Source organism: Vidua chalybeata, chromosome 7 (genome assembly GCF_026979565.1).
Source record: "Vidua chalybeata isolate OUT-0048 chromosome 7, bVidCha1 merged haplotype, whole genome shotgun sequence".
In the NCBI taxonomy this organism is placed as follows: domain Eukaryota; kingdom Metazoa; phylum Chordata; class Aves; order Passeriformes; family Viduidae; genus Vidua; species Vidua chalybeata.
The window spans coordinates 5,954,739-5,979,830 of record NC_071536.1 but is presented as its reverse complement, the minus strand read 5'-3'; the positions used below and the strand labels follow the sequence as shown (position 1 = coordinate 5,979,830).

The following is a 25,092-nucleotide window of genomic DNA, read 5'->3' as shown; positions in this document are numbered from 1 at the left end:
ATGAAGGTGCTTAGGAGAGCACCTAACCCAAATCTACCCTTTTGCACTTTAAATATGTAGTTTGCTCCAGCAAGAAAGAGCTCCCCTGGCTCTGTCAGTGCCTGTTCTGCTGCCTTTGGGCTACCTAATGTTGGGATAAGAACTTGCAGCAATCCAGAGTCTGCAGTGACAATGAAGATGCCGATTTGAGATTGGAAAATTGGTATGGTGACTATATAAGGCTAAGCTGTAGTCCTAAAACTCCTTTGATGCTGTGATGTTTGCTCAGCTGTTGAGAACTTGAGTACAATTGTAGTTTTGCTCTCAGCTCTAGGAATCACAGAATCCTCCAGCAGTTGTGTTGGAAGTATTTTAAAGATCCTGTAGTTCCAGTTGCCTGGCTCTGGGCAGAGACACCTTCCATTAGAATTGGACTAATCCATCTTTACCTTCCCTCGTCCAGATTTTGATCTAATGTGAATATATCAGCTGGTTAGATTTTGTAGCTCACAGAAATGGAACAGGAGTTTCCCAATATCCCATCTAAACCCATGCTCTGCCAGTGAGAAGCCATTCCTCCTGTCACTCCAGGCTCTTGCCCAGAGGTCCTTTCCAGTTCTCTTGGAGCCTTTCAGGCACTGGAAAGGCCTCTATGGGCTCCTGGAGCCTTCTCCCAGGCTGAACATTCCCAGTTTCTCCCAGCCTATCAGTGTAATGTTCCAGCTCTTAGACCACTTCCTGGTCCTTCCCGGCCCTCCTCTGGACTTCCTTGAGGTCCTCTCCACCCATCCCAAAGCCAGCACAGCTTGCACAGACAGAAGCTGCCCTCAGCTGCCTTAAGGGAAGAGCACACACAAACTTCTGCTGTTGGAAACACGGAGTTAGAGCAGCCTGACCTCCCAGCGCTGCTAGGAAACTCTTCAGCTGAGGAAGGAGTTTGTTTCACTGGAGACAGCAGCTCCCCCTTTTGGCGTTAAACACAACCAAAGGCACAGGCATTGATTAGAGGGTGAATAAAATTATGTATTCCAGTCCTGCCACCTCTCCCTCAGGGAACTGACAGGCCGCTGAGTTCAGACAGCTTTTCTTAATGAGGACAGAATTTTTTCACAATCATGCCATCAGAGCACAAACAGGATAAGCACTTTTATTTACACTTACTCAGTTTGTAAAAACCATGTGTACACTGCCATCATTTAAAGTGCAAGCTACATGTCTTCTGAATAAACTGAAGGCATAACAGGTGCTATGTAAGATAAAATACTGCCACCAGTAGTTATACAACTAACTACAGGTGCCAGTAGCGTAGTTCAAACCCTGACAGCTAGTGTGTTACTTCCTCTTGTATATTACCAGCAAAAAACATATTCATTGCTTTAGATACAATTTTCATCTTTCCTAGAGTTTGTCTGTCAGAAACCACCTAGAAGGCAGGGAGAAAACAAGAAGAGAAAATACAGAGAATGAGTCAGCATGTAGTTAAATAGTTTTTACGCTAACCATTTATTTCTTCTTTTCCTAAGCACTGCTATATTTTGACTAAATATGTTTGAAGTATCTTCAAAACAAGCCCTCAATCCCTGGAAAAGTGACAAGTCATTAATTTAGTATTTTTTATTATTATGTTAGAGACTGAACAGACTGAGCTTGTACTTGAACCACATCATTAAAGAACTGACTGCAAAAGATAAAGGTCACGTTGAAGTTAATGTCTGCACAGCCTCCTAGAGAGCTAAGGGGAGACAACATAAAAACACATATTTTTGTTTCCCTTAAAATACCTGATAGTCACTAGTGGAAGCCTTATATGCTGTTGCAAGAGGTCTCATGGTAGAAATCCTTGCAGTACTGTTTGCAGGTGTGTTGGTGTGCCAGCAGGTTTTGTAGGTGGAGTGAAAATCGAAGACATGAGGATGTAGAGCTTCTTTCAAAGTTTTCCATCACACTCTTAAAGAGAGGGTTAATATAATGTAAACAAATACTGAAAAACAGTATTCCAACCTTTGCCATCTAAAATTATCTACTATTTGATTTTTTTGTTTAATGTATTTGGATCCAAAAGATAAAAGGTGTGTCAGTAGAGAACATACGGGTGCACATGAGTGCCAAGCATTTTCCTCACTGCAATCATTTACATTTTGAATTATGCCATTGCAAAGTATTGGAAGGTTAGAATCTGTTTGCTGTCTGTACTGAATGTCAACCAGTTTGAAACAATGTAGACAATAAAATACAATAGGAGATGCAATCAAACTTCAAGGCTCCATTTCATAAGCTTATGTTTAGAAAGGAATGCATGTAGAATGGAAGAGGTAGGAGGTAACTTGATGGGAACCACAAGTTCCACAACAAACCAGAGAAAACAAGATGGTAAATAACAACCAGCCTGGGGACGTGTGATTTGGTGCATTTACACTCAGTGCAGCACGGGATTCAACCAGCCTAAAGATAGCAGAAATTCAGCAGCACATTTGGTAGAAGAGCACTTTCCAAAATAAAGAATAGCATTGGTGTACACGGTGGGTGTGCAGCTGACTCTGCTTAGCTCCATGGAACTAACTAATGGAACCCATGGAAATAACTAATACTTTTAAATCAGAAGCCTAAGTGCTGATGTCAAATCCATCATATCTAGTTTTCAATCGCAGGAAAGTCTTACCAAACCCAATCCTTCAGTGGATTGGTCTCCTGAAATCTTTTGCCTCCAAAAATACAAATTAATGACTTATGGGTTGATTTATTGGTATATGAAAGTGAATACTATCCACAAAAGACATAAGAATTCAAAAGCAATGAAGATCAGATGCCTGGCAATTATATGTCTTAGATGATTACTCCTAGAGCTTCAGCTTACAGGCAATGCATTCATGGATACAAACTGGACACCAAAAGAGTAGAAAGGCATGGACAGACCACCAGCAGAGGCTCACAGAGAAAAGGACCATAGAAGTAGTTGTTTCTGAATTTTATTGAGTGTAAGAAATGTTTCAGACTGCTAAAAGTTCAGTAATTGCAAGTTCAGTTTCTAAGGCTGCCTTCTCAGAATGGTTTACATTGGAAAGCTTCCAGCACTCTTTAGTATCATATATCCTTAAGGAGACAAAAAAGAAAGATCTGTGCACTGTAGAAGAATGGCTGTTATTTGCTTAAGCTAATGTACAGTACCCAGTGCAAAGGGCTGCAAGCATTAAAGGTCAGGATATTGCCAATACCTAGACACTAATAGCTGATGTTAATATTAAGACAAGACAGCCATGTGTACCCTCAGCTCCTACTTACAAGAGAGTGACATGTTTTTATAGGGGCAGGTGGAGAGAACAGGATTAGGATTTTCTTGCTGACGAATTTTCAGTCCAAGTAGTAAGATAAATTCAAGAGCCAGAAGCACATAGTCACATAAAAAATAGGTACAATTAGGAGCAGCAACAGTCTTAATCTGCCATTAGGCATTTATTGCAGGCCCTAAATGTCACAAATTCCATTCAGGAAACTGATCTCAGTTGTGTCTTATATTATGGTTTCACTTCCTGTCTCGTACAGCAATATAATTGCATTCATTGTAATTTCCTAAGAGCACAGAGATTGCTTGTAAAGATCCTTCTCAGCAGGAAATGTTGACAAATACTTAAGAAAAAACTTATGTAAATGTGTAACAGACTGTATCTACACAGACAAACTACCCCAAATTTGCAATCCCAAAAGAAAAAAAAATAAAAGCAGTCAGGGGAAAATAAAAAGAAGAACCAAAAGCAGAGTGCCTTTGAACTAAAAACAACTATTAACTTACTTTATCTATACAAGGCTTGACACCAATCATGATAGATTCACCAAAAATTCTTCCATCTTTGCTTAAGGCTTTCCGGGCTTGAAGCTTAGACTGATATCGAATGTGCATCCAGTTTCCTGTGTTGGACATCTGAATGAGATGAAGTGGAAATTGTGAAATGTAGTTTCTTACTTGCTTCATTCACAATGTTTTCTGACATAAGTCTCAAACTAAGACATACCACATGCTTTAATATGTTTCCATACTGAGCAAACTGTAGTAGAATATAGGAAGCTGATGCTTGAGGAAATCTGAAAGACAGAAAGAAGTACTCAAAAAATTATGAGTAGTTTAAGAATTCAGGTGTCAAGCATTTAGAGAAATCCAGAAGAGACCACTGTAACATCAGACGCAGTGACTTGAGAAATACCTCCTTCTCAGCACTTTGCCACACAGCCCAACAGCAGAATGGTGCCTTTCTAACTAGACAAAATAACGTGTAGCTCAATTTAAGATGCCTCACTGAAATGTATGTGTTTGCTTGCTTTCACCATAGCTGTATTTGCAGCACATACCAATGCCAGACAACATCAATGCCCAAGTATTTTTCTTGTACGCTGTAAAGACTTCACCCAGGTTTTTCTGATACTTTGGAAATCAACTTACCCAAATACAGTTACCCAAGTGTCATCAAGTTGATCTTCTGAAGTAAGGGAATCACCTTGAGTATAAAAAGGATCTAGCTGAGCAGGAGATAGAGTGGTCTTCTTAGGCTGCCCAATACTTGCAGGGCTGAACTTGCTTGAAGCTGTTAAATTAAAATGGTATTCCTGAACTGTCACCCTGTTCTTTTAAAAGTTTTAAAGTTCTTTTAAAAGAACAACAGGGTGCCACTGAACAAATTTCTTTTGCAAGACAGAGGTTTCTAATAAAAAGCGTAAATTCATGTCAAGCATTTCATTTGTATGTGGAAGAGTTTGATGGGGATTTACTCACAGACAGAAAAAGTAAGTCAATCATAACTTCACATCTGCAAACACACTAGTAAGTTTTTATGACTAGCAACCTAGTGTTCTCTTTGACTTTGAAACACCAACAGCTAATACAATTGCCAAATAGGAACAGGCCAACAGAACAAAGCTTAGCAAGAAGCCACTGGTTCATACACAAGATATCAAACCTTGTGAAGATGGAAGGCAATCCATCAATCTCAGCTTCTTCATTCAATTACAACCACCCCTGTGCTCAGTTCAACACCACATTTGGAACAAGGAACAAGAAAAGCTGCTTGAAACTCGGTCAGTCTCAGAATGATTAACTGTTTCCGACTCATTCCCATATACCTTTGAAAAGCTAACAAATACACAAGCTCTTCGTAAATTCGCAAGGAACTGATGTAGCTTGAACAGTCATGATTTTCCTGTATTAAAAAAGCAGTAAGAATAGAGAGAATAGAAATTTTGACAGGACATCTACCTGCTCCTGGAGTTGATGGCAAAATTCCAACTGATGGGCTCTGTGATAAAGTGAAGCTGGCCTGCATTAATATACAGAAAGTAACAAATCATTCTTATAGGTATACTGCTCAGATCAAGAGACAATTTTCAAGCGATTTAAACATTCAGGTAATAATATAACTGTTTGCCTTAAGTTATTCCTAACTTTTAAGAGTAAGAACAGATATTTGCATGTACATTTAACAGAAGATTACCAAGAGCTATTAATGAAAAGTTATTTGACAACATATTTGACGTATGCTTTGTGAAACAAAGTAGCTTTAAGTACCAATACTCAGAAACCCTTTAGTTTACCTTCTCAAAATAGTCATGTCACTATTGCTGCACTGTAATAATTCACACATTTGTGTGCATCCTGCTGGGAAGGATATTAGTATCCTAAGTTTATCAGCATTTTCACTGCCTTAAGGGTTCAGAAATCATGGAAACATAACCTTCCCTTGTATGGAGACTACTACTAGACTTACCTTCCTGTTCAACTATTTAGTGCATAGAAGGAAAGTGTACTTTGAGTTTTAGATGGTGGTAGTTGTTTTCTTTTTAACATGGGATTTCAACACCCAAAACAATTTTAGTCTACTTTCAGCCTGAATCATGGCATTTCTTAGCTACAAGATCAAACAGCCTGGAGTACCAGTAGACCTAGCAACTTATGTTCTGATAGCTGCTCAACATTTTTTGAAATTTAATATCCAGTCCTTTAAGACACTTTAGCATTCTGTCCTTCACAGAAAACCTCAGTTTTCAGAAGGCAACACTCACTAGATAGAATGCTCATTCAGTTTAAAGTGTTCTCCTTGCATCAAAAGAGTTCAGTGAAAAAGGACCTAATAATGCTTGATTACTCAGTTAAGCAGCAGAGCTTATTATAAAATTTACCTCAGAAATTTGAGTGTTCCTCTTTCAAAATTAAGCCAAACTGTCTACCCAAACTTAGATTACATATTTTACTCAGAAAGAAATTCCTTCTGTTTCCATAAGCGCCTCTATTGCCTTCTAAAAGATAATCACAGAAACCCGGAATTATTAAGTTTGGAAAAGATCCCTAAGATCACTGAGTCCAAGCATTAACCTAACACTGCCATCTTGACCACTAAACCATGTCCCCAGGTGTCACTTCCACATGTTTTTTGAACACTTTCAAGGATGGCGATTCTAACACTTCCCTGGGTGGCCTGTTCCAATGCCTGACCAGCCTTCCAGAGAAGAAATTTTTCCTGATAGCCAATCTAAACTTCTTCTCAGGCCATTTTCTCTTGTCCTCTTACTTGTTACCTGGGAGAAGAGAGCAGCCTCCACCTTGCTCCAACCTCCTTTCAAGTTGTGAAAGGGTCCTTCTGGCAATCAGCAGCCCAATAAACTTGAAAGAAAGTGAAAAGCTGACAAACAAAGCTGAATTTGTATGTACGAAGTATAACTGAGGCATCACTTGCATTTTTCATTTCCTACTGAATTGAAAACTGGCAGTAACAGGAATTTGCTTCATGACCACAGCTCTTGTTTCAACAGGAACAGGCACAACGAACAACCCAGACTAAGCACCGGCATGATCTGTAGGGTCATCACTCATTTTGCTACAGCAGTTTATACAACTAAGTTTGAGAATTCACTGAGGCAGTAAGCTGCCTCACATCTTCTGCTAAGAACAGGCCAGTGCTGAAGACACTTACTGTTCTTCTTGAGGACAGAGGTGTTGATCCAAGCCCAGGACTAGACAACTCATCATATATGCTTCTAACTGGTGGAGCACCACCTTTATCCTTATGCGAAGGGACTACTGGTTGTGGGGGAGACCCTCCTGCAATGCAAAGGAACAAAAGAAGAGCATGACAAAACCTGTGACTTTGCTTTGGTGCTACTTGTTCTTGAAACTTCAATAATAAATTCTGCCGTGCGCTCATGTTGATTGTTGTTGAGACTGTTGATTGTTTCACTGGAGGTTTGCAGAGCCATCTGTCCTACCAAATGTTCAGGTTTGAATGTTCTAGGTAGGAGCATCACAGGTGTCTCAAACAGCATCCTGTTTAGAACTTTCAGACCTCTTATTAACCCAGTATATTCACTGTTTACATGTTCTTTCTCTGAAGTCCTGAGCATGGCTGTATCTTTCAATTTTAAGCCGGGCTAGAAATCTATTTTAATCGTTTCAGAGACTAACTTGCCTATAGTACAGATGCAAAAGCAAGATTTTTAAAAATTGAGGTATCCTACATGTTAAAGAGCCATACCAAATTGCACGGACATTACACATCACTGTCACATTCCCACTGTCCAAATTCCTTGGCTTCTCATCTAATTTCATATAAAATAAAAATGTAAGATCTTGAGAGCAGGGACTAGCTTGCATATAGACAGGAGGAAGTTAAACCAGCTGCACTCCCATTTTGTAAACTCTAAATTTGGCTGAGACCCCCCTGACACAGAGCTCTGACCCCACAGAGCTGCCATGACCATGTGGGGCACCATCATGTCCTCGAGCAGGACTGCGGAGCCGGCGCTGCAGATCCTCCTCCATGTGCTGAGCGCCTGGCCAGTGGACAGCGTGTACACCTCCGATGGGGACAGCACAGGAGTCTTTGCCCTGGCTGTGAGTTTCTGGAACCGGCCTTTGCCAGCCCCCAGGCCACTTCTCGAGCAGCTAGCTCTCTCTCCTGCCCCCAGCTGCATCTCCCTGCCTCAGGCACTGGGCTGAAACCTGGCTTAGGGGCAAGGTTCTGGGGCACCAGGCCGGCTGCTCCCCCTGTGTCTCCCCTGGCCTCTCCCTCGCACGCTGGGGCCCTGCCACATGCATGTCTTGGCACTGAGTGCTGTCTCTGGGTGTTTTATTTCTTGCAGGCAACCATGACACTGTGGAGGGTCTTCAATCTGACCTGGTGCCCCCCTGTAGTGCTGGAGTATTTCCCCAGTCTCTTTCTGCGTCTGCTCTTCCAAGCTTACATCAGCACGCTGGATATTTCAGAAGAGGTTGATACCTTCTGGAAGGCGCTCTGGCAACTCTTTGACAATGTAAGGCTCTGTGCCCCCAGCCACGGGCACTGGGCGCTGCCTGGAAGCGTGGTGCCTTGGGCCTGTGCACAGGGGGGCCTGAAGCAGCTGATGTGGAGGGGCTTTGCTTCCTTTCCAACAGGACAACAGCCTTGTGCAGCTGCTCTCCGTTCGCCTCTTCCAAGAGCTGATGAAGCTGGTGGTGGCCAAGGGAAAAAAGCCCCTGAAGAAGCGTGTGAGCAAGAGCCTGCTCCCACTCTTCTTCAACTGCCATGATGAGAACCAGCGTGTGGCACAGGTGAGGGCTCCTGGGCGCTGCTGTCCCCATGGGAGGGGGCTCAGCTGTCTCCCCACACCCTGGCTCCTCATGGGCTCCAGCCTCCTCCCGGCCTTGGCACAGGGGCGCGGGTCCTGTGCCCCGGGCTGCCGTGCCATCTCTGGCTCTCTGCTGCTCTGCAGGCCTCTCGGGAAACGCTGCTTTCTGCAGTCAAGTTCCTGAAGAGAAGGGATCTTCAGCACCTGGTGAAGACGGATCAGATGTGGAGCTTTGCCGAGTGCTTGGTAAGGAGAGCCTGGAAGCCCCAGCCCCAGCCTGGAGAAGCCGCCTGCCCACGGTGCCCAGTCTGTGGGGCTGGCAGCTGTGGCCCCTGCCCAGTGCTGCCCGCAGGGGCACCGGCCTGCGCCCCACACGCCGCTCCCTTCCCTGGGCCGCGCGGGCTCGGCTCCAGGCTCCTCTGGCCCCGAGGCCGGTGCTGACGGAGCCCCGACCCAGCCGGGCTCTGCCGCGGGGCGGCACCGCGGCTCGCCGGGCCCTCCGCCCCGTCCAGAGCCCGGCTCCTGCGGCTGCTGGCCGGGCCTCAGGGCTGTGTGGGCAGGGGGAGCAGTGCCGGGCGTAGGGAGCGCCCGGCCGAGGGCCAGGGCCCACACCAACCCTTCCCTCCGTGCCCTGCCCCTCTCTGCAGCTGGCAGAGGACAGGAGCCGAGCGGCCGAGCACCTGCGCCTGGCGCTGCCCTACCTGCAGAGCCCGCAGGAGCCCCTGCGAGAGGCGGCCGTCAGGTTCATCGGTGAGCCACGAGCCCGGGCTCCTTCCCCGCCCCATCGCAGCTCGGCCCCAGCCCCGCCTGCTACCCCGGCCGTGCCCTGCGGCCGCGGGCATCTGGAGCCCCGCCTGGCCTCGGCGCCGCTGCCGCCCTCCGGCAGCCGTGCCCTTGGGCGGCAGGATGCGCCAGGGGCCCGGGCTGAGCGCTGCCGCGCCAGGAGGGCGTGTGGCCTCAGGGCTGGCAGCGCCCGTTTGCGGCAGCTGTGGCTCTGAAGCCAGGTCACGCTCTGTCTTCCCAAGGGCTCGCCGGGCGCTACCTGAGAGGGAAGCAGCAAGAGTTCTGGATCATCTGCAGGGGTGAGTGAGGCCAGCGGGCTCTCAGCGGGGGCTGCCGCTGGGAGCTGCGTTCCCTGGCCCGGCGCCCCCAAAGGCAGCGTGGGCAGAGCACACAGACGTTTCAGGGGCCTGTGGCAGATTGGTGGCCAGCACCTTCCAGCTCGTCCTTCTTGTCTCCTGCTTCCTCCAGGCCACGGCAAGAGCTGCCTGGCATGGACGTGTCAGGAGGCTCTCCCCAGGTCCCCGCAGATGCGGGCTCTGACTGTGGCTCTGTTTCTCTCTCTTGCAGCCCTTCAGGACATGATGGATGACATCAGCCCTGCCATCTCATGCCTGGCACTTCAAACTCTGTACATCAATTTAGCTGTACAGAGCATTCCCTCCTCCCGCCCCCGGGATATGCACGATCAACTCCGCCGGCTCTGGAGGTCATGGCCTTTCCTGCGTCGCTGTGGCTGGCTGTCCTGCTGCAGCGCTGTGGAGAACTGATCCGCGAGGCTGCGTCTGCTGGGGCCACCCGAGCCTGCGGGGAACAACTCCCCTCTGCAAGCGCTTCCTTTCACCCCGCTGTAGGATTAATAAATGGCTGTTGTCATACCCGGAGGTCCAGGAGCTTTCTCTCGGTGTCTTTGGGCCAAAAGGGGAGGAGGGGAAGAAGGCTGCTTGCGCTCGGCAAGTTGCCCAAGCGTGCGGTGTGCGAGGGAAAGTGGCCAAAAGCCCAAGCGTGCGGTGTGCCAGGGAAAGTGGCCAAAAGCCCCTTGGCCTTTGGTGGTCCTGCTGAACGTTTTTGTTCCTGAGTCAAGTCTTCTGGAGCTGTGGGAACAAGTGGGTTCCATGTCCATCGAACAGCAGACAGTGGCAGGATGTGTCTGCTTCCGGCGCTTCTCTTGGCTCTCCCTTCACACTGCTGGCACTGCTGGCACCATCAGAGACACAGAACGGCTTCTCTCATGCCAGAGCGATCCCAATCTTCTGCACTTCCCCAGGTTCCTCCCAGGTTCACCAGGGAAATTTGCTGCTCGTGCCTGTCCATTCCCTTGCCCAGAAGGCACCCGGTTGTGTTTGGACATCAGCTGCTGGCCACAGCCAGACAGGCAGCAGCCGCAGCATTGGCCATCAGAGGTTGGGCTGATGTTTTTTCCCAGAAAGCAAGAAAAACCGTCAGAAGAACACAAGCACACTTGACAGTATCTCTGTAAGAATGTAATTGTCCTCTGGAAGTCAACAGTGGATGGTGTTTTTGTGCTGCAGATAATCACTTCCAAGCAAAAATCATTCTAGGAAAGAGCAACAGCTTCTGCCTTCTGACAGATACCAAGCGTGGCCACCAATTGCTCCGGGTGCTCCTGCCTACAGCTGTCGCAGTAGGGACGGACAAGACACATGTTTCTTCATCAGCCATTGCCAATCTTTACTCTTCATGGCTCATATTTATATGGCTTTCTGAAGGCATTGTGTTTCATTCTAATTGGTTAGTAACTTTCTGCAACTCAGTTCATTGGTTAGTAGTTGCTCCTGTACGTGCTTGCAAAGACTTTCTTCTCTAAGAGATGTTTACATTCTTGTCTCCTAGGAAGAAGATGTTTCGCACAATTATGAGTCCTTCATTTTCACAGGTGCAATTCCTTTCTCATGGGAACTTGTCAGGCTAGCTGTTAGCTGCACCCAGCTGAAGAAGCAGGCCTGAGCCATGCTTTTACAAGGCCTTTCTTTTGTAAGGATTTACCCCTATGAATCAAATAGCCAGCTGCAGAAAGGATCACACAGACACCAACGCACGTTGGCTTTGGCTGCCCTCTGGCACAGAAGTCCCCCGGGGCCACAGCTTTCTGTGGCAGGAGACAGGCACCAGCATTGGCAGGGCTTGGGGGGCGGCTGGTCTCCTTTGGCAGGGACTCTGCCACACCTGCTGATGTCAGCGCTCGCCAGGAGTCAGAGCAGCATTCGTGCTCTGGGCCACACGTCCCAGGGTGTCTGTGTCACACCCCTGCGCGTATGAGGGCCACCCAGCACCGGGACTGGTCCCAAAGAGGCCCTGGCAGCTTCTGTAGAAGCTCCAGGTGCCCTTCCTGCTTCAGCTCTGTTGGCAGCTGTGGGGGCTCATTCTGCTGCCCTGAGCAGACAGAGCAGAGGAGCAGCTGCTTGTTGTTTGGGCCGTTCCTGAAGTTCCTGTTGGGTTGTGTCTTCAGCACTTGGGGGAAGGTCTTCCTTGCAAGCTGGGGCAGTTTGGGTGGGCTGGGGGTGTCCCCAGGGCACGTGGAGGTGTGTCCTAGGGCTCTTTGTGACACAGTGCACCATGGTCACCGTGGAAGGGAAAGGGACTGAGTGCGCAAGGGTGACCCTTTGTGACACGTCGTGACATGGGTGCTGGCGGTGACACGGCAACGCCTCGGTGCACACAACGGGAGAGGACGGAACGCAGCAGTGCTGTGAGGAGCCCCCACACAGCCAGCTCGTTCCTTGCTGACCCGGAGCTTTTCCAAGGTGTTTTCTGTGCAGTTGACATCGAGGCCGGACTGCAGGATTTGGTGACCCGGAGCATTTCCGAAGCATCTGCCATCCCTGCGGCCGGTGCCCTCGAGAACGGACTGCAGGACTTGCTGTCCCGTTTCTTTTCTGAGACTTCTCTCTTGCTGGTGCCCTCGAGGACAGCCTACAGGACTTGGTTTCCTGTAGCTTTCCCAGCCTTCCCGAGGCTCCTCTGTTGCAGGTGCCTTCCAGGCACAACTGCAGCACTTGCTCATCTGGAGCTCTTCCCAGGCATCTCTCCTGCAAGCAGTCATAACACCAGTGACATGGAGCAGACACCTCCCAGCGTGCCCAAGCTGGCCTGGCTGGAGGAAGAGGAGGAGGCTGGAGCTACCTCAGCACAGCAGCCTGAAGAGCTGGAGCAGTTCCAGCTGCTGCAGGAGGGTGAGTGGCAGAGCTGGGCCACGGGGCTGGTGCCTGCAGCCAGCTGGCCCCATCCCATCCCATCCCATCCCATCCCATCCCATCCCATCCCATCGGACATGCCCGTGGATAGGACAGAAGCTGGGCTGGGGCTGGACCACCGGGCAGCCGTGCTCCATCCCTGGGGTATCGTGAGGCTCTCCCTGCCCGGGGAGCACAGGGCTGGGCTGTGTTCTCCGGCCTCTCCTGCAGCCCCTCAGCAGCTCTGGCTGCACTGGCTCTTTACCAGATGCAGCCAAGGACCGGACACAAGAACAGAAACCCGCCCGTGGCTGCTTCCGCAGAACAGCGCAGGTACCTGTGGCCATCCCCACCTGGGCTGGGCCTGCTGTCACTGCTCAGCCAAGCACAGTGGTTGGAGCACTCTATGCATTCTCCCTTCTCTTCCTGCCCTTCTCCTGCAGATGATCTGTGAATTCATCACGTGCGTTTGGCAGGAAGAGACCACAGGTGTGGGCACCGGGGTCTTGGCAAACTTTCACCTCTTCAGTGCCGAGACCAGTGCTGCCATGCTGGATTTGCTTGTGGAGAAGGGTGTCTCCAATCCAAAGCAAGTAAGCAGCCTGGGGCTAGGGCTTGATTGCCCCAGGAATGGTGTGGCACCTCAAGCTGGGTCTGCTGGGCTCCCTCAGCCTTTGAGGCCCAGCCCAATGTGGTGGAAAGGGAAGCACTTCTGAGGGGAAGCTGGGCACCTTGCTGCTCTGGCAGCCCTCCAAGTCTGCCCGTGCCTTCTGCAGGTGCCAGCCATGGTGAGGTACATCCACCGGTGGCTCACGGCCAACGGGTCTGCTGGGCACAGGCTGGACAAGGCCCTTCTGGAGCTGACCAAGGAATACCCCTCTGATGTGCTGATCACTCTCTTGCGCTGGGCCCCATCGTGTGACAGGCATGGCATCCCCACCTGCCTTGAGGGCTTAGGGCTCCCCGGCCCCTCACCCTGTAGAGCCTGTCCCTGCCAGACAGGCGGAGAGTTCTGGGACCCTCTGGCTCTCCTCTGTTTTCCAGTCGTGGCGTGTCAGCTCCTGAGCCTGCTGCCATGCTCCCTCCCTGCCCCTCAGGGCCTGTACCCACGTGGGCTGGCTGGCTGCTACCAGCCAGGGGCAGCGGGCTGAGGGCCAGCGCGGGCCCCTGCAGCTGCCCAGGCCACGGTGCTGTGGCTGAGACCCCCCTGACACAGAGCTCTGACCCCACAGAGCTGCCATGACCATGTGGGGCACCATCATGTCCTCGAGCAGGACTGCGGAGCCGGCGCTGCAGATCCTCCTCCATGTGCTGAGCGCCTGGCCAGTGGACAGCGTGTACACCTCCGATGGGGACAGCACAGGAGTCTTTGCCCTGGCTGTGAGTTTCTGGAACCGGCCTTTGCCAGCCCCCAGGCCACTTCTCGAGCAGCTAGCTCTCTCTCCTGCCCCCAGCTGCATCTCCCTGCCTCAGGCACTGGGCTGAAACCTGGCTTAGGGGCAAGGTTCTGGGGCACCAGGCCGGCTGCTCCCCCTGTGTGTCCCCTGGCCTCTCCCTCGCACGCTGGGGCCCTGCCACATGCATGTCTTGGCACTGAGTGCTGTCTCTGGGTGTTTTATTTCTTGCAGGCAACCATGACACTGTGGAGGGTCTTCAATCTGACCTGGTGCCCCCCTGTAGTGCTGGAGTATTTCCCCAGTCTCTTTCTGCGTCTGCTCTTCCAAGCTTACATCAGCACGCTGGATATTTCAGAAGAGGTTGATACCTTCTGGAAGGGATGCCAGGAGCAACACGGCCTTGCCGCCAACCCCAACAGGTGCTCCATCCCAGTCCTCCCAGTCTCCCCATCCCTCCCATGCTCCCAGGGCAGGAGCCAGGCCTCCCAGCGTGATCTGGGCTTTGCTCTGCGCACAGCTTTGCACTGCAGACCCTGAAGGCCCTGCTCTGCCGAATGCGCTATGAGCACGTGGTGGTAGCCATGGAACGCAAGTGTGCCTGGGACACCCTGCTCTGTGCCGATAGCCACCACTATGCAGTGGGTCTGCTGGCCAGGTGAGACCTCATTCTCCCCACCGCCCCTCTCCTTTGTGCCCGGAACACCCCACCCGGTCCCCGTGGTCATGGGCGGCAGGGCCTTGTCACCAAGGGAGGGATCAGGAGACTGGAAAAGGCTGGGAGAGGAGGGTGCCCCGGAACAGCCGCCTCCCAAAGCGCCCACGGGGTGCTCGGGAGAAGAACAGAGCTCTGTCAGTCAGCCCTGGGAGAGGTTTGGCCGCCCAGCTCAGGAGCAGTGGTGCCTTTTTCTCCCCACCAGGGAGATGCGCCGTGTCTCCATCATCTGGTGTTGCAGCATCGCATCCTGCCTCTTTGACCTGCTCAGCCAAGACATTTCGGACTGGGAACTGCCCGCCCTGGCGTTCCTCGTGGAGGTGAGCCCGATGGCCAGCGCTGCCTCGCCGAGCTGCCTCCCAGCCCTCTGCCCTCTCCTAGCCCCAGCTGCCTGGGACGGTGCCCGCGCCCTGTGCTGCTGCCTTGGCTCAGCCCTGCGTGCTTCTCAGCTCCTGCCAGCTGGGCACTCCCGTCACTGCTCTGTGCCTTTCAGGTCCTCGACTGCCTGGACTTGAATGAATGCGGTGAAAACGTCCTGCAGATCATGACGAGGCACCTGCAGAGCAAGTCCAGGCAGGTGCGTCGTCTGGCGCTCAGAGGCCTCGTGGTGCTCAGCAAGGACCCCTCGATGGTGAGAAGGAGGCAGCAGCTGAAGCTGTGCTGGCAGCGTGGGGCTGGGGAAAGCAGCCCCCCCTTGGGCTTGGCTGGGCTTTGGGAGCTGTGGCAGCTGCTCCCAGCTCTCCGGGGTCGCTGTTCAGCTGCCTGAGTGCTTTGGGACAGGCCTTGGGCCTCTGAGCCCTGCAGCAGCAGCGTGGGGTTGCCCAGCCTTGTGTTCCACGCAGAACAAAAGAATGTACAGCCTGACGGAAAGCCTCGGGAACCTACTGTGGGACGCGGATGAAGACATCGTTGAGATGGCCGTCGCTGTACTCGGCTTTCTGCTCTTGCAGAAAGACCTCGCAATAGCCAGCCCCGTCGCCCTGCAGCTGGCTGAGGCGCTCTGGCAACTCTTTGACAATGTAAGGCTCTGTGCCCCCAGCCACGGGCACTGGGCGCTGCCTGGAAGCGTGGTGCCTTGGGCCTGTGCACAGGGGGGCCTGAAGCAGCTGATGTGGAGGGGCTTTGCTTCCTTTCCAACAGGACAACAGCCTTGTGCAGCTGCTCTCCGTTCGCCTCTTCCAAGAGCTGATGAAGCTGGTGGTGGCCAAGGGAAAAAAGCCCCTGAAGAAGCGTGTGAGCAAGAGCCTGCTCCCACTCTTCTTCAACTGCCATGATGAGAACCAGCGTGTGGCACAGGTGAGGGCTCCTGGGCGCTGCTGTCCCCATGGGAGGGGGCTCAGCTGTCTCCCCACACCCTGGCTCCTCATGGGCTCCAGCCTCCTCCCGGCCTTGGCACAGGGGCGCGGGTCCTGTGCCCCGGGCTGCCGTGCCATCTCTGGCTCTCTGCTGCTCTGCAGGCCTCTCGGGAAACGCTGCTTTCTGCAGTCAAGTTCCTGAAGAGAAGGGATCTTCAGCACCTGGTGAAGACGGATCAGATGTGGAGCTTTGCCGAGTGCTTGGTAAGGAGAGCCTGGAAGCCCCAGCCCCAGCCTGGAGAAGCCGCCTGCCCACGGTGCCCAGTCTGTGGGGCTGGCAGCTGTGGCCCCTGCCCAGTGCTGCCCGCAGGGGCACCGGCCTGCGCCCCACACGCCGCTCCCTTCCCTGGGCCGCGCGGGCTCGGCTCCAGGCTCCTCTGGCCCCGAGGCCGGTGCTGACGGAGCCCCGACCCAGCCGGGCTCTGCCGCGGGGCGGCACCGCGGCTCGCCGGGCCCTCCGCCCCGTCCAGAGCCCGGCTCCTGCGGCTGCTGGCCGGGCCTCAGGGCTGTGTGGGCAGGGGGAGCAGTGCCGGGCGTAGGGAGCGCCCGGCCGAGGGCCAGGGCCCACACCAACCCTTCCCTCCGTGCCCTGCCCCTCTCTGCAGCTGGCAGAGGACAGGAGCCGAGCGGCCGAGCACCTGCGCCTGGCGCTGCCCTACCTGCAGAGCCCGCAGGAGCCCCTGCGAGAGGCGGCCGTCAGGTTCATCGGTGAGCCACGAGCCCGGGCTCCTTCCCCGCCCCATCGCAGCTCGGCCCCAGCCCCGCCTGCTACCCCGGCCGTGCCCTGCGGCCGCGGGCATCTGGAGCCCCGCCTGGCCTCGGCGCCGCTGCCGCCCTCCGGCAGCCGTGCCCTTGGGCGGCAGGATGCGCCAGGGGCCCGGGCTGAGCGCTGCCGCGCCAGGAGGGCGTGTGGCCTCAGGGCTGGCAGCGCCCGTTTGCGGCAGCTGTGGCTCTAAAGCCAGGTCACGCTCTGTCTTCCCAAGGGCTCGCCGGGCGCTACCTGAGAGGGAAGCAGCAAGAGTTCCGGATCATCTGCAGGGGTGAGTGAGGCCAGCGGGCTCTCAGCGGGGGCTGCCGCTGGGAGCTGCGTTCCCTGGCCCGGCGCCCCCAAAGGCAGCGTGGGCAGAGCACACAGACGTTTCAGGGGCCTGTGGCAGATTGGTGGCCAGCACCTTCCAGCTCGTCCTTCTTGTCTCCTGCTTCCTCCAGGCCATGGCAAGAGCTGCCTGGCATGGACGTGTCAGGAGGCTCTCCCCAGGTCCCCGCAGATGCGGGCTCTGACTGTGGCTCTGTTTCTCTCTCTTGCAGCCCTTCAGGACATGATGGATGACATCAGCCCTGCCATCTCATGCCTGGCACTTCAAACTCTGTACATCAATTTAGCTGTACAGAGCATTCCCTCCTCCCGCCCCCGGGATATGCACGATCAACTCCGCCGGCTCTGGAGGTCATGGCCTTTCCTGCGTCGCTGTGGCTGGCTGTCCTGCTGCAGCGCTGTGGAGAACTGATCCGCGAGGCTGCGTCTGCTGGGGCCACCCGAGCCTGCGGGGAACAACTCCCCTCTGCAAGCGCTTCCTTTCACCCCGCTGTAGGATTAATAAATGGCTGTTGTCATACCCGGAGGTCCAGGAGCTTTCTCTCGGTGTCTTTGGGCCAAAAGGGGAGGAGGGGAAGAAGGCTGCTTGCGCTCGGCAAGTTGCCCAAGCGTGCGGTGTGCGAGGGAAAGTGGCCAAAAGCCCAAGCGTGCGGTGTGCCAGGGAAAGTGGCCAAAAGCCCCTTGGCCTTTGGTGGTCCTGCTGAACGTTTTTGTTCCTGAGTCAAGTCTTCTGGAGCTGTGGGAACAAGTGGGTTCCATGTCCATCGAACAGCAGACAGTGGCAGGATGTGTCTGCTTCCGGCGCTTCTCTTGGCTCTCCCTTCACACTGCTGGCACTGCTGGCACCATCAGAGACACAGAACGGCTTCTCTCATGCCAGAGCGATCCCAATCTTCTGCACTTCCCCAGGTTCCTCCCAGGTTCACCAGGGAAATTTGCTGCTCGTGCCTGTCCATTCCCTTGCCCAGAAGGCACCCGGTTGTGTTTGGACATCAGCTGCTGGCCACAGCCAGACAGGCAGCAGCCGCAGCATTGGCCATCAGAGGCTGGGCTGATGTTTTTTCCCAGAAAGCAAGAAAAACCGTCAGAAGAACACAAGCACACTTGACAGTATCTCTGTAAGAATGTAATTGTCCTCTGGAAGTCAACAGTGGATGGTGGTTTTGTGCTGCAGATAATCACTTCCAAGCAAAAATCATTCTAGGAAAGAGCAACAGCTTCTGCCTTCTGACAGATACCAAGCGTGGCCACCAATTGCTCCGGGTGCTCCTGCCTACAGCTGTCGCAGTAGGGACGGACAAGACACATGTTTCTTCATCAGCCATTGCCAATCTTTATTCTTCATGGCTCATATTTATATGGCTTTCTGAAGGCATTGTGTTTCATTCTAATTGGTTAGTAACTTTCTGCAACTCAGTTCATTGGTTAGTAGTTGCTCCTGTACGTGCTTGCAAAGACTTTCTTCTCTAAGAGATGTTTACATTCTTGTCTCCTAGGAAGAAGATGTTTCGCACAATTATGAGTCCTTCATTTTCACAGGTGCAATTCCTTTCTCATGGGAACTTGTCAGGCTAGCTGTTAGCTGCACCCAGCTGAAGAAGCAGGCCTGAGCCATGCTTTTACAAGGCCTTTCTTTTGTAAGGATTTACCCCTATGAATCAAATAGCCAGCTGCAGAAAGGATCACACAGACACCAACGCACGTTGGCTTTGGCTGCCCTCTGGCACAGAAGTCCCCCGGGGCCACAGCTTTCTGTGGCAGGAGACAGGCACCAGCATTGGCAGGGCTTGGGGGGCGGCTGGTCTCCTTTGGCAGGGACTCTGCCACACCTGCTGATGTCAGCGCTCGCCAGGAGTCAGAGCAGCATTCGTGCTCTGGGCCACACGTCCCAGGGTGTCTGTGTCACACCCCTGCGCGTATGAGGGCCACCCAGCACCGGGACTGGTCCCAAAGAGGCCCTGGCAGCTTCTGTAGAAGCTCCAGGTGCCCTTCCTGCTTCAGCTCTGTTGGCAGCTGTGGGGGCTCATTCTGCTGCCCTGAGCAGACAGAGCAGAGGAGCAGCTGCTTGTTGTTTGGGCCGTTCCTGAAGTTCCTGTTGGGTTGTGTCTTCAGCACTTGGGGGAAGGTCTTCCTTGCAAGCTGGGGCAGTTTGGGTGGGCTGGGGGTGTCCCCAGGGCACGTGGAGGTGTGTCCTAGGGCTCTTTGTGACACAGTGCACCATGGTCACCGTGGAAGGGAAAGGGACTGAGTGCGCAAGGGTGACCCTTTGTGACACGTCGTGACATGGGTGCTGGCGGTGACACGGCAACGCCTCGGTGCACACAACGGGAGAGGACGGAACGCAGCAGTGCTGTGAGGAGCCCCCACACAGCCAGCTCGTTCCTTGCTGACCCGGAGCTTTTCCAAGGTGTTTTCTGTGCAGTTGACATCGAGGCCGGACTGCAGGATTCGGTGACCCGGAGCATTTCCGAAGCATCTGCCATCCCTGCGGCCGGTGCCCTCGAGAACGGACTGCAGGACTTGCTGTCCCGTTTCTTTTCTGAGACTTCTCTCTTGCTGGTGCCCTCGAGGACAGCCTACAGGACTTGGTTTCCTGTAGCTTTCCCAGCCTTCCCGAGGCTCCTCTGTTGCAGGTGCCTTCCAGGCACAACTGCAGCACTTGCTCATCTGGAGCTCTTCCCAGGCATCTCTCCTGCAAGCAGTCATAACACCAGTGACATGGAGCAGACACCTCCCAGCGTGCCCAAGCTGGCCTGGCTGGAGGAAGAGGAGGAGGCTGGAGCTACCTCAGCACAGCAGCCTGAAGAGCTGGAGCAGTTCCAGCTGCTGCAGGAGGGTGAGTGGCAGAGCTGGGCCACGGGGCTGGTGCCTGCAGCCAGCTGGCCCCATCCCATCCCATCCCATCCCATCCCATCCCATCCCATCCCATCCCATCGGACATGCCCGTGGATAGGACAGAAGCTGGGCTGGGGCTGGACCACCGGGCAGCCGTGCTCCATCCCTGGGGTATCGTGAGGCTCTCCCTGCCCGGGGAGCACAGGGCTGGGCTGTGTTCTCCGGCCTCTCCTGCAGCCCCTCAGCAGCTCTGGCTGCACTGGCTCTTTACCAGATGCAGCCAAGGACCGGACACAAGAACAGAAACCCGCCCGTGGCTGCTTCCGCAGAACAGCGCAGGTACCTGTGGCCATCCCCACCTGGGCTGGGCCTGCTGTCACTGCTCAGCCAAGCACAGTGGTTGGAGCACTCTATGCATTCTCCCTTCTCTTCCTGCCCTTCTCCTGCAGATGATCTGTGAATTCATCACGTGCGTTTGGCAGGAAGAGACCACAGGTGTGGGCACCGGGGTCTTGGCAAACTTTCACCTCTTCAGTGCCGAGACCAGTGCTGCCATGCTGGATTTGCTTGTGGAGAAGGGTGTCTCCAATCCAAAGCAAGTAAGCAGCCTGGGGCTAGGGCTTGATTGCCCCAGGAATGGTGTGGCACCTCAAGCTGGGTCTGCTGGGCTCCCTCAGCCTTTGAGGCCCAGCCCAATGTGGTGGAAAGGGAAGCACTTCTGAGGGGAAGCTGGGCACCTTGCTGCTCTGGCAGCCCTCCAAGTCTGCCCGTGCCTTCTGCAGGTGCCAGCCATGGTGAGGTACATCCACCGGTGGCTCACGGCCAACGGGTCTGCTGGGCACAGGCTGGACAAGGCCCTTCTGGAGCTGACCAAGGAATACCCCTCTGATGTGCTGATCACTCTCTTGCGCTGGGCCCCATCGTGTGACAGGCATGGCATCCCCACCTGCCTTGAGGGCTTAGGGCTCCCCGGCCCCTCACCCTGTAGAGCCTGTCCCTGCCAGACAGGCGGAGAGTTCTGGGACCCTCTGGCTCTCCTCTGTTTTCCAGTCGTGGCGTGTCAGCTCCTGAGCCTGCTGCCATGCTCCCTCCCTGCCCCTCAGGGCCTGTACCCACGTGGGCTGGCTGGCTGCTACCAGCCAGGGGCAGCGGGCTGAGGGCCAGCGCGGGCCCCTGCAGCTGCCCAGGCCACGGTGCTGTGGCTGAGACCCCCCTGACACAGAGCTCTGACCCCACAGAGCTGCCATGACCATGTGGGGCACCATCATGTCCTCGAGCAGGACTGCGGAGCCGGCGCTGCAGATCCTCCTCCATGTGCTGAGCGCCTGGCCAGTGGACAGCGTGTACACCTCCGATGGGGACAGCACAGGAGTCTTTGCCCTGGCTGTGAGTTTCTGGAACCGGCCTTTGCCAGCCCCCAGGCCACTTCTCGAGCAGCTAGCTCTCTCTCCTGCCCCCAGCTGCATCTCCCTGCCTCAGGCACTGGGCTGAAACCTGGCTTAGGGGCAAGGTTCTGGGGCACCAGGCCGGCTGCTCCCCCTGTGTGTCCCCTGGCCTCTCCCTCGCACGCTGGGGCCCTGCCACATGCATGTCTTGGCACTGAGTGCTGTCTCTGGGTGTTTTATTTCTTGCAGGCAACCATGACACTGTGGAGGGTCTTCAATCTGACCTGGTGCCCCCCTGTAGTGCTGGAGTATTTCCCCAGTCTCTTTCTGCGTCTGCTCTTCCAAGCTTACATCAGCACGCTGGATATTTCAGAAGAGGTTGATACCTTCTGGAAGGGATGCCAGGAGCAACACGGCCTTGCCGCCAACCCCAACAGGTGCTCCATCCCAGTCCTCCCAGTCTCCCCATCCCTCCCATGCTCCCAGGGCAGGAGCCAGGCCTCCCAGCGTGATCTGGGCTTTGCTCTGCGCACAGCTTTGCACTGCAGACCCTGAAGGCCCTGCTCTGCCGAATGCGCTATGAGCACGTGGTGGTAGCCATGGAACGCAAGTGTGCCTGGGACACCCTGCTCTGTGCCGATAGCCACCACTATGCAGTGGGTCTGCTGGCCAGGTGAGACCTCATTCTCCCCACCGCCCCTCTCCTTTGTGCCCGGAACACCCCACCCGGTCCCCGTGGTCATGGGCGGCAGGGCCTTGTCACCAAGGGAGGGATCAGGAGACTGGAAAAGGCTGGGAGAGGAGGGTGCCCCGGAACAGCCGCCTCCCAAAGCGCCCACGGGGTGCTCGGGAGAAGAACAGAGCTCTGTCAGTCAGCCCTGGGAGAGGTTTGGCCGCCCAGCTCAGGAGCAGTGGTGCCTTTTTCTCCCCACCAGGGAGATGCGCCGTGTCTCCATCATCTGGTGTTGCAGCATCGCATCCTGCCTCTTTGACCTGCTCAGCCAAGACATTTCGGACTGGGAACTGCCCGCCCTGGCGTTCCTCGTGGAGGTGAGCCCGATGGCCAGCGCTGCCTCGCCGAGCTGCCTCCCAGCCCTCTGCCCTCTCCTAGCCCCAGCTGCCTGGGACGGTGCCCGCGCCCTGTGCTGCTGCCTTGGCTCAGCCCTGCGTGCTTCTCAGCTCCTGCCAGCTGGGCACTCCCGTCACTGCTCTGTGCCTTTCAGGTCCTCGACTGCCTGGACTTGAATGAATGCGGTGAAAACGTCCTGCAGATCATGACGAGGCACCTGCAGAGCAAGTCCAGGCAGGTGCGTCGTCTGGCGCTCAGAGGCCTCGTGGTGCTCAGCAAGGACCCCTCGATGGTGAGAAGGAGGCAGCAGCTGAAGCTGTGCTGGCAGCGTGGGGCTGGGGAAAGCAGCCCCCCCTTGGGCTTGGCTGGGCTTTGGGAGCTGTGGCAGCTGCTCCCAGCTCTCCGGGGTCGCTGTTCAGCTGCCTGAGTGCTTTGGGACAGGCCTTGGGCCTCTGAGCCCTGCAGCAGCAGCGTGGGGTTGCCCAGCCTTGTGTTCCACGCAGAACAAAAGAATGTACAGCCTGACGGAAAGCCTCGGGAACCTACTGTGGGACGCGGATGAAGACATCGTTGAGATGGCCGTCGCTGTACTCGGCTTTCTGCTCTTGCAGAAAGACCTCGCAATAGCCAGCCCCGTCGCCCTGCAGCTGGCTGAGGCGCTCTGGCAACTCTTTGACAATGTAAGGCTCTGTGCCCCCAGCCACGGGCACTGGGCGCTGCCTGGAAGCGTGGTGCCTTGGGCCTGTGCACAGGGGGGCCTGAAGCAGCTGATGTGGAGGGGCTTTGCTTCCTTTCCAACAGGACAACAGCCTTGTGCAGCTGCTCTCCGTTCGCCTCTTCCAAGAGCTGATGAAGCTGGTGGTGGCCAAGGGAAAAAAGCCCCTGAAGAAGCGTGTGAGCAAGAGCCTGCTCCCACTCTTCTTCAACTGCCATGATGAGAACCAGCGTGTGGCACAGGTGAGGGCTCCTGGGCGCTGCTGTCCCCATGGGAGGGGGCTCAGCTGTCTCCCCACACCCTGGCTCCTCATGGGCTCCAGCCTCCTCCCGGCCTTGGCACAGGGGCGCGGGTCCTGTGCCCCGGGCTGCCGTGCCATCTCTGGCTCTCTGCTGCTCTGCAGGCCTCTCGGGAAACGCTGCTTTCTGCAGTCAAGTTCCTGAAGAGAAGGGATCTTCAGCACCTGGTGAAGACGGATCAGATGTGGAGCTTTGCCGAGTGCTTGGTAAGGAGAGCCTGGAAGCCCCAGCCCCAGCCTGGAGAAGCCGCCTGCCCACGGTGCCCAGTCTGTGGGGCTGGCAGCTGTGGCCCCTGCCCAGTGCTGCCCGCAGGGGCACCGGCCTGCGCCCCACACGCCGCTCCCTTCCCTGGGCCGCGCGGGCTCGGCTCCAGGCTCCTCTGGCCCCGAGGCCGGTGCTGACGGAGCCCCGACCCAGCCGGGCTCTGCCGCGGGGCGGCACCGCGGCTCGCCGGGCCCTCCGCCCCGTCCAGAGCCCGGCTCCTGCGGCTGCTGGCCGGGCCTCAGGGCTGTGTGGGCAGGGGGAGCAGTGCCGGGCGTAGGGAGCGCCCGGCCGAGGGCCAGGGCCCACACCAACCCTTCCCTCCGTGCCCTGCCCCTCTCTGCAGCTGGCAGAGGACAGGAGCCGAGCGGCCGAGCACCTGCGCCTGGCGCTGCCCTACCTGCAGAGCCCGCAGGAGCCCCTGCGAGAGGCGGCCGTCAGGTTCATCGGTGAGCCACGAGCCCGGGCTCCTTCCCCGCCCCATCGCAGCTCGGCCCCAGCCCCGCCTGCTACCCCGGCCGTGCCCTGCGGCCGCGGGCATCTGGAGCCCCGCCTGGCCTCGGCGCCGCTGCCGCCCTCCGGCAGCCGTGCCCTTGGGCGGCAGGATGCGCCAGGGGCCCGGGCTGAGCGCTGCCGCGCCAGGAGGGCGTGTGGCCTCAGGGCTGGCAGCGCCCGTTTGCGGCAGCTGTGGCTCTAAAGCCAGGTCACGCTCTGTCTTCCCAAGGGCTCGCCGGGCGCTACCTGAGAGGGAAGCAGCAAGAGTTCCGGATCATCTGCAGGGGTGAGTGAGGCCAGCGGGCTCTCAGCGGGGGCTGCCGCTGGGAGCTGCGTTCCCTGGCCCGGCGCCCCCAAAGGCAGCGTGGGCAGAGCACACAGACGTTTCAGGGGCCTGTGGCAGATTGGTGGCCAGCACCTTCCAGCTCGTCCTTCTTGTCTCCTGCTTCCTCCAGGCCATGGCAAGAGCTGCCTGGCATGGACGTGTCAGGAGGCTCTCCCCAGGTCCCCGCAGATGCGGGCTCTGACTGTGGCTCTGTTTCTCTCTCTTGCAGCCCTTCAGGACATGATGGATGACATCAGCCCTGCCATCTCATGCCTGGCACTTCAAACTCTGTACATCAATTTAGCTGTACAGAGCATTCCCTCCTCCCGCCCCCGGGATATGCACGATCAACTCCGCCGGCTCTGGAGGTCATGGCCTTTCCTGCGTCGCTGTGGCTGGCTGTCCTGCTGCAGCGCTGTGGAGAACTGATCCGCGAGGCTGCGTCTGCTGGGGCCACCCGAGCCTGCGGGGAACAACTCCCCTCTGCAAGCGCTTCCTTTCACCCCGCTGTAGGATTAATAAATGGCTGTTGTCATACCCGGAGGTCCAGGAGCTTTCTCTCGGTGTCTTTGGGCCAAAAGGGGAGGAGGGGAAGAAGGCTGCTTGCGCTCG

General features: G+C 55.4%; 4 protein-coding genes across 4 annotated transcripts; 3 read left to right on the top strand and 1 right to left on the bottom strand.

Moving 5' to 3' along the window:
- Positions 1-1,303: 1,303 nt before the first annotated feature.
- LOC128790646 (nucleoporin NUP35-like) lies at positions 1,304-7,248 on the bottom strand. The gene is given in 9 exon segments (XM_053947581.1): positions 1,304-1,402; positions 1,761-1,835; positions 1,838-1,893; positions 1,896-1,926; positions 3,767-3,895; positions 3,987-4,056; positions 4,412-4,553; positions 5,222-5,282; positions 6,933-7,248. Coding segments are annotated over 9 exon segments (894 nt in total). The 5' UTR covers positions 7,164-7,248.
- Positions 7,249-7,640: 392 nt separating this feature from the next.
- Positions 7,641-10,220, top strand: LOC128790906 (uncharacterized). Its single transcript, XM_053948100.1, has 7 exons — positions 7,641-7,849; positions 8,098-8,268; positions 8,390-8,545; positions 8,707-8,808; positions 9,210-9,312; positions 9,588-9,644; positions 9,913-10,220. Exons 1-7 carry the CDS (start codon positions 7,709-7,711, stop codon positions 10,110-10,112), a joined length of 930 nt encoding a protein of 309 aa, XP_053804075.1. The 5' UTR covers positions 7,641-7,708; the 3' UTR covers positions 10,113-10,220.
- Positions 10,221-10,831: 611 nt separating this feature from the next.
- On the top strand, positions 10,832-17,616 carry LOC128790905 (maestro heat-like repeat-containing protein family member 6). The gene is made up of 15 exons (XM_053948099.1): positions 10,832-12,536; positions 12,805-12,869; positions 12,980-13,129; positions 13,313-13,461; positions 13,769-13,916; positions 14,165-14,352; positions 14,451-14,588; positions 14,851-14,965; positions 15,139-15,276; positions 15,488-15,664; positions 15,786-15,941; positions 16,103-16,204; positions 16,606-16,708; positions 16,984-17,040; positions 17,309-17,616. Exons 1-15 carry the CDS (start codon positions 11,984-11,986, stop codon positions 17,506-17,508), a joined length of 2,439 nt encoding a protein of 812 aa, XP_053804074.1. The 5' UTR covers positions 10,832-11,983; the 3' UTR covers positions 17,509-17,616.
- Positions 17,617-18,312: 696 nt separating this feature from the next.
- Positions 18,313-25,017, top strand: LOC128790765 (maestro heat-like repeat-containing protein family member 6). The gene is made up of 15 exons (XM_053947823.1): positions 18,313-19,932; positions 20,206-20,270; positions 20,381-20,530; positions 20,714-20,862; positions 21,170-21,317; positions 21,566-21,753; positions 21,852-21,989; positions 22,252-22,366; positions 22,540-22,677; positions 22,889-23,065; positions 23,187-23,342; positions 23,504-23,605; positions 24,007-24,109; positions 24,385-24,441; positions 24,710-25,017. The coding sequence occupies exons 1-15, from the start codon at positions 19,380-19,382 to the stop codon at positions 24,907-24,909; spliced, it is 2,439 nt and encodes an 812-aa protein (XP_053803798.1). The 5' UTR covers positions 18,313-19,379; the 3' UTR covers positions 24,910-25,017.
- The last annotated feature ends 75 nt before the right edge of the window (positions 25,018-25,092 follow it).